Here is a 12115-nt window from a genome sequence, read left to right as displayed (position 1 = left end):
CCTGCTGCTGCTGCTCCGGGCTGACAGGGGACATGCAGTCTCCCTCGCAGGCTGCGAAGATGGAGGAGAAAGCAGAGGAGAAAGCTGAGGAGAAAGCGGAAGAGCCGCAGGATGCGGCGGACGACGACGACGAAGACGACGACGAAGACGACGAGGATTACGGAGACGAGGATGACGACGACGAGGACGACGAGGACGAGGGAGGAGGAGTAGGCACCAGGGGGGCTCGGCGGAGGCGCCGCAAGTCAGTCCATCCCGACTCCGGATTCAAACTCGATTCCGCCGTGTCTGGCTCCGAAGCGGGGCTTGAAACCGAAGCGGGGAGCGGGGAGCAATCCGAGCAGGATGGCAAGAGTCCAGCCCTGATGGGCCCTTACTTTTTAGCCTGGACTCCCGAAGAGGTGGCCGAGTGGATCGAAGCGCTGGGATTCCCCCAGTACAAGGTAAACAGAGTTGGCTTTGCAGCGCAGGGAGACAGCAGGATGCATGCAGGATGGGACCATCACGATGGTACAGTATGTGGAAGAAGGAAGTTCAGGGTGAGGGGAGGGGAGTCTTCCTGATATGACAAAGCGAAGAAAGGTTACCCTGAGCATGTGTAGAGTGCACTTCAGTCACCCAAATGGATGCTTTTGTAACACACTTTTGTTATTCTTCTGATTTGTAATTGCATTGTTTTGAATTAGAGACATGTATCCTAGAAGGTCACACACACACAAAATGAAAATAATCCTGACCAACCTTCACGTATAGCAGCATTGATTTATTGAATGTATTTATATCCTTCCTCTCAAAGAAGCCCAGGGCAGCATACATGAGAAGACATTCAGCTGTTTGAGCCCAGCTCCACTTCTGTGAATTGTTGGACCTTTGTTATATTTAATTAAACGCCACCAGTTTATGTTAGTTGGAGAAATAAATAAAAGGTTTTGCCACTTGTCATACATACCACATGCTATGTAATTATGCAGTTTTGTTGTTGCTGATTTGTTTCTTGTTTTGTTGTAATTAGGAGTGTTTTACTGCAAACTTTATCTCTGGTCGCAAACTCATCCATGTAAATTGTTGTAATCTACCACAGATTGGGATAACTGACTTTGAGCATATGAAGGTAAGAGCACATACTGCAACTGGATCTTCCTTGTAGATGGAAGACAGATTATGTGACAAGTGATACGGGCATATGCACTTTTGTAGAGACTAGATTTTTTCTCTGGTTACTTTTGTTTTATTATACACCAGGTGCTTCCATGGTAGATTTTGCCACAGTGGAGAGAGAGCTGAATAATACCATTTTTTGGCAGAAGATGAACTGTGGCAGAACAGAAACAGTGCTGCATGTAACGATTGCAGAATAGGAAAGAAAGCAATGATTTCTTATATCCTGAGAACAGGAGGTTGGACTAGATGGTACTTCGGCCTGATCCAGCAGGGCTCTACTTATGTTCTTAGGATTGCAATATTAAATCAGTAAAATCTGTTTTTTGCTGCTGGGTCCTGTCTCCTAAAACTATTGATATTCTAAGCTTATAGCTAAAACTAAAGCTTTGTTATATGATACTAGATAGCTCCCTGTGTTTAGAAATTCCTGTACATGACATAAAATAGCAGCAGCCATGGTAATTTTGGAAACCATCAAAATAAACTGCTTCAACCAACTGAAATTGCATTTTAACTTTCCTATACTAAGTCATACTCCATCTAGCCCAGTGTTATCTACTTTGATAACAGTTCTCCTAGTTCTCAGTGAGAAGTTTTCTCCATTGCTTGCTACACAGGATACATTTAAGAAAAGATGCCAAGAATTGAAACTGGGATCTTCTATATGTGTAACGTGTTTTAGCATGGAGCCATGGTCCCTTCCTTCTCTTGCTGTTTTATTATGGGATACAAGGATGAAAACTCAACAGGACAAAAAATTTAATACACTTATTTTCCTAATGGAGATGCTTTTCTTAAGACTTCCTTTTGCTTTTCAGGAAATTTCACGACATATGCGAGAATTGCTGGAAATAGAGGACCCCCCCTTTGTCAGAAGCATCTCTCTCCCCCGCAGAGATAATATGGGTTTGTTTCTGGAGCAGAAATCGCGGACTGGAAAACGAAGTGATGCCCTTACCTATTCTCAGTTTATCGAAGACTCAGGATTACGTGACTATGAGCCAGCACCACCACAGGATGGAAGTTCATGGAATGGAAGTTCACAATATAAAAGTTTACGGCGAAGTAGCTCGCGGCGGACCAGCTCGCGGCGGAGTAGTTCGCGGCGAACTAGTTCACAGCAGGCTAGCTCACATCAAGCTAGTTTACAGCAAGCTAGCTCACAGGAAATGAGCTCGCAACATGGTAACTAATATTCCCAAAAGAAATAAATTGGGTTTTTTAACACTATCAAGTTGGGTGTGGTCCCCATTCACTGAGCAGCTAATTGGACTACCTGATCTTAAAAGGCAATTTTAGTGGTTGCAGAGCAAACAGAGATGTGCTTTTCTGCAGCCTAATCCTAAACATGGCAAAGAGGACAGTCATGCAGCTGTGGTGTCAACACAGGAGAGTGTTCTTACTGGAGTTTATCTTAAGGTCTTTTCCTTGCTCTTTGTGAGGGCTCACATTGGCCTGATTCACACAACAGCCTAACCCTAAACCATTGCTTAGCCCAAGTGTGCGTACAAGTGTGTGGAGGCTCCTGGAGAGGAGATTGCATATGATTTGGTCCTCTTTCTGCTACTGCACTGAGCTAAGACATGGTCTGGCTTATAATATCATCCAAACACAAGCTTATGGTTTAGGTACCCTGGGCAAACCATAAACTGTAAATCGTAGAGCAAATCTGAAAGCTTGTGGTTAGTGTGGAGAGAACAAAACCATGAGCCCAGGGATCAATGAGCCAAACCATGGTTTAGCTTAGTGCAGCACATTAGCAGTACAGTCAAGCCTCGGTTGACGAACGCAATCTGTTCCGGAAGCCTCTTCGGCTGCCGAAATGTTCGACAACTGAGGTGCGGCTTCCAATTGGCTGCAGGAGCTTCCTGCACTCAAGCAGAAGCCACATTGGACATTCGGCTTCTGAAAAACATTCAAAAACTGGAGCATTTACTTCTGGGTTTTCTTTGTTCCAGAGCCGAAACATTCCAAAATGGAGGTGTTTGGGATCCAAGGTTTGACTGTATGTATATTGTCATTGGAGCTATGGTTTGTCTTAACAAGGTGTGTGAGCCAGACTGTAGTGTGATGGCTGTGAACGTGCACTGTGAAAGCCACGGTTAAAACTTTGCCCCAGCCATGATCTCACCATTTATCCATAGTCAAGCAACCATCCCTCATCCATAGTATCTCCATCTACAATACACATTTGTAAGGATCACCTTGATTATCTATATGAAGTGTATAGTAAATGTCAAGTGTTTTTATAATATAAAAAACTCTGAATCTATGGTTTTGGATATTTACATTTTATGCCACAGATTTTTGTATTCATCCTTGAGTTCATAAAATATGGATTTTGCTTCATAGGCCGCGTTCACACAAAATTTTATTCATGAAGCAATGGAGACTGTGTTCATTGGATTGCTTAGAAGTTGTGTTCCACAGTTTTTCGTTGAATATATTTTCAAGTGATCATGCTTAGCTTCAGCTAAGAAGTGATGTTCCTGTTTTCCATTTATCCTGAACTGAGGCAGCTGTTCATCACCATTGTATTGCAACATTGCATATGTTATTTATTTAAATCACTTGCGTTCAGCTATGAGGTGTAGAGAAAAACAGTGGCAGATGAAGGAGTACAGGTTTAGCTACATGAGAGGTAAAAGAACAAATGGCTAATAATTATATTAGTGTTTCTTTTCACTTTATTTTACCATACCATAGCATAGATTAGTATGATAGGATCTAAACATTTTAAAAACATGTCATTTCTGAGATTCAGTTCGTAGTAATTCTTACCTGCTTAGCCTCTGCTACAAACTTTCCATTGCTAAATATAACCCCCCCCCCAACTGATATATTTTTTCATTACAAATCACTATTTGGATTCCTGAAATGTATGTGGTTAGAAAGGGTAGTAGTTACTTAATACTTAAATAGTTTTTAGTACTGATATTAAAAGCAATACCTTTCCTACTTCTTCTTAATTGGAGTCACACCATAGTTATTTTATGTCTCTTCAGAATCAGAACTTGATCCCTCTTCTACTTTGCTTATGAAAGTCCCATCTAGGCCATGAATCAAAGTCTTGGTGGGGTTCAGTAGCACAGCTGAAAGAGATGTCTTCTTAGAGACAGCGCTCATGGAGTCTTCAGTGTTTGTGGATAATACAGCAATCAAGTTACAATATAATAAAGCAACTTTCTGGAAAGATGTAGTTGATTCAAGAAACTGGCTAAAAGGTGAGTCCCTTTGCTGTACAGCTGTCAGGTCAAACCAGGGGAAAGTACTAGGGGAACAGAAAACATTTATATATAGGTCACTACTACCAAACTTTTAGAAGACATCTGAAGGCAGCCCTGTTTAGGGAAGCTTTTAATGTTGAATAGGTTATTGTATTTTAGTGTTTTGTTGGAAGCTGCCCAGAGTGGCTGGGGAGGCCCGGCCAGACGGGCGGGGTATAAATAAGTTGTTGTTGTTTGTTGTTGTTACTGAACACATATTTGAAACCAAAGGGAGTGGTGCATCCAAAATGCTATGGAAAGAATTAATGTAGTATAGAATTCTATGATGTCACCACAGTGGGCGGTTTTTTCAGTTAGGTCTGTTATCAGCTGTAGAGTGAGAGTGAGTTTCACAATGAGAGCAGCAGTTGTTGTTTTATGCTGCTATGTGCCTTGGAATATAAGTCTCTACATATTTAGCCAGTCTTGTATATTCATGTAAATGTGTTTTAGCATACCAAGTAAAGTAATGTGTTATGTTTAAACTCTAAACAGAGAATCTCACACAGTCTTTTCTAGGAGAGAAAAAGAGAATAATATTTTATAAAAGGTCAAACAATCTGGGGCAGCTTCCGCACATATAAATGCCACCATTCTATCCTTATAATTTTGTTGTTAATAGAGGTCTTGCAGATAAAAATGGGAAGATTTAATATTTAACTTGCTAACCACTTTTTCTTTCTATGCAAGGGCTGCTAAGAGAAAACAAGACAAAAAAACAAAGAACAGAATGTACTGCACAGCTTGGAAGCTGCCTTCTCTTGGTCAGTCCACAACAGTAAAGGTAAAGGGACCCCTGACCATTAGGTCAAGTCGTGGTCGACTCTGGGGTTGCGGCGCTCATCTCGCTTTATTGGCCGAGGGAGCCGGCGTACAGCTTCCGGGTCATGTGGCCAGCATGACTAAGCCACTTCTGGCGAACCAGAGCAGCGCACGGAAACGCCGTTTACCTTCCCGCCAGAGCGGTACCTATTTATCTACTTGCACTTTGACGTGCTTTCGAACTGCTAGGTTGGCAGGAGCAGGGACCGAGCAACGGGAGCTCACCCCGTCACAGGGATTCGAACCGCCGACCTTCTGATCGGCAAGTCCTAGGCTCTGTGGTTTAACCCACAACAGAGATGGCATTAAATGCATTTGATGGGTTGTATTCAACATAGTGCTAAGGTGAACTTTCCATCAGTGCAAGGATTTCTCCCTGTGCAACAAAACATACCCACCCACTTTCTCCATGCATCCCCTAAATCTGTGCTGGAGGTTTTCCCAACCCTCACGAGCAGATGCATGGGGCATGTGCAGAGAGAGTAAAGGAAATCCTATTGCGCTAGTACAAGTATTTAGTTGAATGTCACCTTAATGTTTCTTCCCTTTTAGCAATAACAGTCAGTAGAAGCTTACCTCTTTAAGCCAATAACAGTCTGGATGGGGATTTTCAGCAGAACTGAAGCATGGGGAAAGGTAGCATCCATTCTTGCACACCAGAGTTCCATGCCAGTGCTGAATATACTTAGTGACCATGGCAATGGTATAGCAACCCCCCACACAATCAGGACTATACACAGGATGCGTGACTTTTCAATGTTAGGAACTCACTACCACGTGGAAACATTTCCAACAACTTCCACGCAACTGCCTAACTTTAGGTTTAACCCTGTCTCAAGCAGACACTAACCCCAGATGTTAAACTAACCAGTTGTATAAACTCTATGTCTTCTGGAAGTTTAAACTGAGTAGGGTTTGGAGAACAAGAAAATGGTGGGGTTGGGTCATCAGGATTGAAGAACATAGGGTTCTTTTACTTGGAAAGCATGTTTCTAATTCAGTATCATGCACAGATGAAGCTCCAGCCACTTTTTAAAATGCTCAATAGGTCAAGAGTAAATACTATTTCCAGTTTGTCATACTTACTTATTACATTGCAGGGTGGAAGCGAAGGCTTGGTTGATGAAGTTTTCACAAACTAGCTCTGGCGATTCCAATCTATTATCTAATAAGGTGGTACTAGCTTTTGCAGGAAAACACGCTTCATTGAGGAAGAGCAGGGCTCTCATGTAGGTTATACGCTGCCATGTGTAGCTATTTAGAGCTGCATAGAAAACTGCTGCCATCCACTTTGTATTGACAACAATTTCCGCTGTAAGATAACACAAATGTTATATTAGACATACAAAGCGTTTAGTTCACCATACTTTTAGGCAGCCCTTAAGCCAAACTTTCCTGTCAGTTTGTGACCCTTCTCACCGGTGAGGGATTGCCATTGTCTGAGGCCCTTTCCCACACCTTTTTGGGGAAAACATATAAGACCTGCACAAGCAAGATCATGAATGGGAATTGGGCTGAGAGAATACCTGCATCCATGGATGTCCATGGATGCAGACTCTGACCTGACAGGCAGCTAAATGAGTCAAGAATAAAATGGTTGACTTCTGAGGCAGCTACTACTTCAGGATTACAGGTGGATGAATCACATTTTTAAAATCTTCTGTTGAAACAAGTCCTTGTACATAGAAAACTAGCGCTGCAAGGAGCTCAGTTGCCATTTGCAAATATGCTACTTCTTTATTTATTGGAAGCTTTAAAAAAATAATAATGGGGGAAGCATGAACCAAAATAATCTCTCTCACTTCCAGCCCACTCTCCTATCTCATTCTGCTGCATGTGTGATTTGAGTCTCAGAGGTAGGCATGTGATGCTGGTGCCACTTTTTCCAAGCTGATGGCAGCCAGCTATAATGGATGGTGCACCTGCATCTGAGACTCCATTTCTGGACTGGAGTGAAAAATTATAAGGGGCAGTGCTTAAAAAAATATATGTTTAGGGTTACTCTCATTTTAACTCAAGAAAATCACCTTTTTATAGTTCAAATCAGGAAAAATAAATACAGTAAATGGACAAAAACACAAAGATTCACAAAATGTTTGGGGGTATGCGTATCTGTGTGTACCCCCAGAAAAAAAGCACTGAGAAGGGGTAATTGACCAATGCAGGGACAGAGGACAGACCTCTGGTGGTAGAGAGCGAGAGAAAAGAAAGCTGTGGAATGGGGGGGAGTGGAAACATTAACAGAAATGAGGTTCAAACATCCAAGACTAAAAAAGAAAAATGGTTAAAACTGTAGCAAAAGTGAACTTTGCTTTTAACAGCAGGTGGGCTGAACAAAATATTCAGATACAAACGTTAAGTATTGGAAATGCTCAGATATAATCACTCATTTGCCACATATAGCGGGGAGATGTCAGAAGGCCTCCTATGTTTTTGGAGGATGGTTTGTTTTGTGCATCTTGATCCAGGACATGGCAAATGAACATATTTCACCTCCTCCCTGCATACAGATACAAAAGCTGGGCTTTGATTATAAGAGGTGAACATTAAATTTACCAGATAACAATAACCCAGCTCTCTTCTTCATACAGGCTGCAAAGTGAAGAAGGATAGTTCACCTACCATTAGGGTTACAGGGACATGTGGCTTGGATAACAGCTGGGTCTTTGAGGGCTTCCACAACTGTCCTGCTGGCCTCCCACATCTGAAAAAGTCCACTCTCCACAAACTTGTACTGTGGCCTCAATATGTTATTGGAGGAAAGAAGTTGTTTCAGCCTAAAAGCAAATAAGAGCAGAGTTAATCAGATGGACTTTGGTCTGAGAGGCAAGCAGGCAGAAGAAGAATGATAAAACGTGTTCTGAAGCTCATTATGGAAAATCACATTGACAAAGGCTCAGACACTACAGCACCATCTGGTGTCGTATGTTTAACGATATCATTGCCTGAATGTAGCTGAGTCCCCTATTACATGCCTTCTAAATGCATTCATTGAATGTGTGTGGGCTCACTGGACTGGATTGTACTCACTGCCCCCAGTTTCTACATGTTGTTGCTGCTGTAGTTATTCATTTATATACCCCTTAATGCCAAACCAGGGTTCTAAGTGGTTTACAAGTCTAAAAATCAGTTGCACAAGCATTAAAATATAAATGATTAAAATTCACAATAAAAATCCCATTAAAATATACAATAAAGCAATCCCATTAAAACAACACACTGATTAAATATTCGGTGGAAGATATGGGTGGAGCCTGGTACTATGAAAATGATATGTTTGCAATCCCCATTCCTGACATCCTTAAGAAAACTCAGAATACAGACCAGAATGGTCATTCTGTAATGTGTCAATCTCTGAGCAATGTGAGGTTTTAGGGTTCAAGCTTGTACCTTGATTGCAGTGAGTGAGCAAGTGTGTGTCATAGTATAAGCAGTTAAGAAACTAAACACATCTTTCTGAAGGTCTGGTGTGTGCCCTGCTTAAGTTACATTGGAAAAACTTCAAACATGGCTTTCCTTATAACCCAGAGTGTACATGTTTTGCTTCTAATGGCACAGACTAAACACTGTCACACACCTAATTCTAATACCAGTTGTGCAATCTTGGGGGAAATGTGCATAGGATTGCGGTCCCAGGCTATAATTTGATGAATGGTTAGTTGGGAGAGTTTCCTTGAGAAGTGAATGGGACTTGCTTCTGAGTAAACAGGCATAGATTTGCACTGCTAGTCTCAGAATTCTAAAATATAATATGAGCAAAATCCTTAGATCTAGTTCCCAAGTAAAGCAGATAGTACTAGGAAGGGTCACCTTGAATAGATAAGGTTCATCTCAACTTTGACACCAGCAATTGCTTAACTCAGAGGAAATAGTTACTTGTTGCTTTTAAGTTGTGTCACACTGTTGGCTGATATCTTCAAATTAAGCTAGCTCTGATGTCGTAATGCACAATACCTGGGCAGAGGTATAGCTGTGACCAGGCTGTAGACAATGCAACATTTTGTAAGAGCATCCTGGATTTCTGCACAAATGTGTGGGAGGTGAGACGGAAGACAGCAGAGAAATACAGCATCTGCCCAGCCCACCAGCTTCCTGTTGTCATAAAAGCAGGTAACTCCCAGTGCCTCAAATTCTCCTGGAAAAGACAATGGAGAGGAAGAATGACCTCTTGTTTCCACATAAGAATGGCCACCTATTTAATACCTGAGGTTGCAACCCCATGCACTTTCAGCTAAGAGCACAGTGGTGCTCTCACCCAAGCACAGAGGGATTTGTTTCTGAGTAAACCTGCTCAGGACTGCACTGCAAGGTTGTGTGATCCTACACACAGAGACAGCTCACTTGGTTTGTATAGCATACACCGTTCCAATAATCTGAAGTGGGTACCAAACAGAATGCTGATTATTGTATCCTACCTTTCTCTACCATTAAAAGCCAGTTTCAGTATAAAGCTTCTTCCACCATCACTTCCAGATGATGTGCAGCCTCTGCTTCCTGGGGAGGTGTATAGCATAGTTACAGAGAAGCCTCTAAGAACATCTCTAGGTATGCCCTTATAGCACATAGTGTACTTATGAGGATGTTTTCCATCTGTCTTAATGTAGAGGGCATTGGGATGGAGTTAATGTCTGTAATTTCTTTTTGAATACATTAACATGAAAGAAAATGGGCCACAACAGTGATGGCAGATGACTTCATTATAGCCAAGTCCTCTCGTCTGATAACACTTTGAGAAATTTGCATAATGACCACAGATGGCTGTCATACACCACAGGTCTTCTGGGCTATGGAGGACTGAAGCCTCTGTCCCATAAACAAATGCAAAAACATAATCACCTGGCACTATTTCAAAAACACTGATTTAAAGTCTATAATTTGAAAATAGCTGAGGAACTGGCCACCTTTCAAAAACTATAAAAAGACTTTTAATATTCCTTCTCTTTATCTTCAGGATTATTGGAAAGGATTTAATTGTTCTAAGCTTCCCTCTATCTAGTTATTTCCTGTGTGTTTACCATTCATTTGGAATAAAGACCTCCACCTAGATCTCCACCTGGAGCTCTAGGCAGGAGTACACCTAAATTTTGCGATTACTAAATTGATTGCTGAATGCCTGTCAAGCACCTGAGTCTTACCCAGAGTTTCTGGACGCCTTGTAGATATCTGGATGCTCTTTCCTGACATGCCACCCAGATGCAACATTGTCCTGGCCAGCTGTTTCCCAATATGGCCTCCACCAATAATCCCAAGCTTCAGGCCTTGGCTGTCCCCCTCTCTTTTCTGCCTGAGGAAGAACATAAATGGCAGTGTCATTCATTCGTTTTATTTGTATGCTGCTTTTACATGCACAAAAATGCTAAAAGCAGCCTGCAACAAGAAAACAGGAAGGCATCTCACAAACAATTTCATAATAACATAGCAAAACAACACAACAGCAAATATAATAGCATATGAAAAATGTCAATACTATAAATGCAATGAGATTACACAAGCAACATCCAGCACCCAATAGCAAAAATAAAAAGCAACTCTGCAATTCTATGTGATTTTCATCCCTCTTTAATATCTATTACAAACAATGTCTTGCATCATGGACAGATCAATAAACTCAAACTCTATTGAAACAGAACAGGAGGAGGAAAGCTGCACAAGTCAGAATGAAGTCTTAAGATAAAAGTGTGTGAGGTCCCTTTATGCTTTGCCCATGTAGACCACAGACTGAGAAAAGGGGAAGAAAGTGGTGTTCCGTTAATATAATGCAGCTTTAATCCACAGCAGGAAATCTTACAGAAACAATTTTTGTTCCTTATTTTACCTGGTGGCTTGGAGCAGTCTGCAGAAGAAGAATGCGTGGGCACAGGCAGTCACTGTCAGTCCTTTGGCACGGCATCTTAGGCTCATCAGGGGCTCATGTATCCCTGCTCCATAGTCGGCCTGAAAGGTCTTCAGGTTCACCATAATATCATCCATCTTGAGCTCGAACAGAAACCTTCTGTGGTGAGCGGCAGCTGAAATAGTGGCAGAATGGTCATCCATTTCCAACTGCTCTGTGGTGACCACCCTTTCTGCAAGGGTGAAATCAACTATTGTGCATGTGGCCATTCTTGTGTGTCACCCAGAGCCTTGGGTACTTTTGCCTTTAGTCAACCGCACAGGGAAACAGCACAGAACGAGAAACAAACTTCTCTGCCACAAACTCTGTGTTTCCAACAAAAGGGGGAGACCTCCAGACACTAACTCTGTGGCTATTTGCACAGCTCTTGGGAATGAATGGAGGGGATGTCCCTTGTCCTTCAGCCCATGCTCAGTTCAAAATATAGCCTTAAGAAAAGTAAAAAAAGAAACTAGCTACTGATCAAAGTCATCAATTTGCCATCAAGAGGATAGTAATATTGAAATGTAAGGACCTAGCTTGTCCTGTTGAACCATTGATGGCCATGAGAAGCAAAGTTGCCTTCGCCTGGCACAAGAAAGGGGGAAAGAAAGAAAGACTCTCACCCAGTTACCAGCTTTCACATCTGCTGAAAGAAACAGGCAGCTGTAGTGCACAGCATCCCATCCTTTTTCACTCCAAAAGCTTCTGGGTCCTGCTCAACTGCCATGCTATCAGACAAAACCACCGTCGTCATGGCAAATGCCTGGTAACTGAACCTTGTTTCTAGAACCCATTTTTGCACGTGATGACTTCATAATTGCTGGCTTTAAAGGGGACAGCAAATCATTTCCCTCCCTACAGAGAATCTGAGCAACTCTTTAAAAGGTACAGACTACTTTGAACTGTCTTATATGAACTTTCCAGAGCTTTAGACATCTTTGTTTGAAACTGCTTTGATACCTTGTGTTGAAAATTGTTAGTGTATGAACAG

General features: G+C 41.9%; 2 protein-coding genes across 7 annotated transcripts in view; one reads left to right on the top strand and one right to left on the bottom strand.

The window, feature by feature from the left end:
- Positions 1-32: 32 nt before the first annotated feature.
- SAMD15 (sterile alpha motif domain containing 15) overlaps positions 33-12115 on the top strand; it is a gene marked incomplete at its 5' end in the record, with an annotated part of 17346 nt that continues 5263 nt past the window's right edge. The window contains 5 exons of one of the 4 annotated variants that reach the window (XM_080979115.1): positions 33-443; positions 1013-1111; positions 1980-2346; positions 5118-5191; positions 9723-9779. In XM_080979115.1, the coding sequence (XP_080835241.1) occupies positions 33-443; positions 1013-1111; positions 1980-2346; positions 5118-5191; positions 9723-9764 (993 nt within the window). In that variant the 3' untranslated portion in view covers positions 9765-9779. Of the gene's footprint in view, positions 444-1012; positions 1112-1979; positions 2347-5117; positions 5583-7840; positions 7873-9722; positions 9780-12115 lie in introns of those variants that run through there. The other 3 variants (XM_080979117.1, XM_080979118.1, XM_080979116.1) reach the window with 3 other exon arrangements.
- Positions 3520-11948, bottom strand: NOXRED1 (NADP dependent oxidoreductase domain containing 1). Of its 3 annotated transcripts, none has more exons than XM_080978915.1 (7): positions 11748-11948; positions 11065-11257; positions 10385-10533; positions 9204-9384; positions 7872-8026; positions 6336-6561; positions 3520-4432 (listed from the first exon to the last, which is right to left on the bottom strand). In XM_080978915.1, the coding sequence occupies exons 2-7, from the start codon at positions 11217-11219 to the stop codon at positions 4153-4155; spliced, it is 1146 nt and encodes a 381-aa protein (XP_080835041.1). In that variant the 5' UTR covers positions 11220-11257; positions 11748-11948; the 3' UTR covers positions 3520-4152. The 3 variants fall into 3 exon arrangements, with proteins under 3 accessions (XP_080835041.1, XP_080835040.1, XP_080835039.1); XM_080978914.1 differs by lacking the exon at positions 11748-11948 and having other exon boundaries at positions 3520-3742; positions 4112-4432; positions 11065-11722; XM_080978913.1 differs by lacking the exon at positions 11748-11948 and having other exon boundaries at positions 11065-11722.

This window comes from Podarcis pityusensis (assembly GCF_964106645.2).
Source record: "Podarcis pityusensis genome assembly, chromosome: 1".
Taxonomy (NCBI): Eukaryota; Metazoa; Chordata; class Lepidosauria; order Squamata; family Lacertidae; genus Podarcis; species Podarcis pityusensis.
The sequence above is the reverse complement of the archived record's forward strand: the minus strand, read 5'-3'. Positions and strand labels throughout refer to the sequence as shown.

Bases quoted from the DNA above. Each gene is read 5' to 3' on its own strand.
- NOXRED1 (XM_080978913.1), bottom strand. From the start codon at position 11,351: ATGGCCACATGCACAATAGTTGATTTCACCCTTGCAGAAAGGGTGGTC. The intron at 6,562-7,871 runs GTAGGTGAACTA...GTTATCTTACAG, and splicing joins ATGTCCCTGTAACCCTAATG to CGGAAATTGTTGTCAATACA. The intron at 4,433-6,335 runs GTAAGTATGACA...CTGTTCCCCTAG, and splicing joins TCCACCCTGCAATGTAATAA to TACTTTCCCCTGGTTTGACC.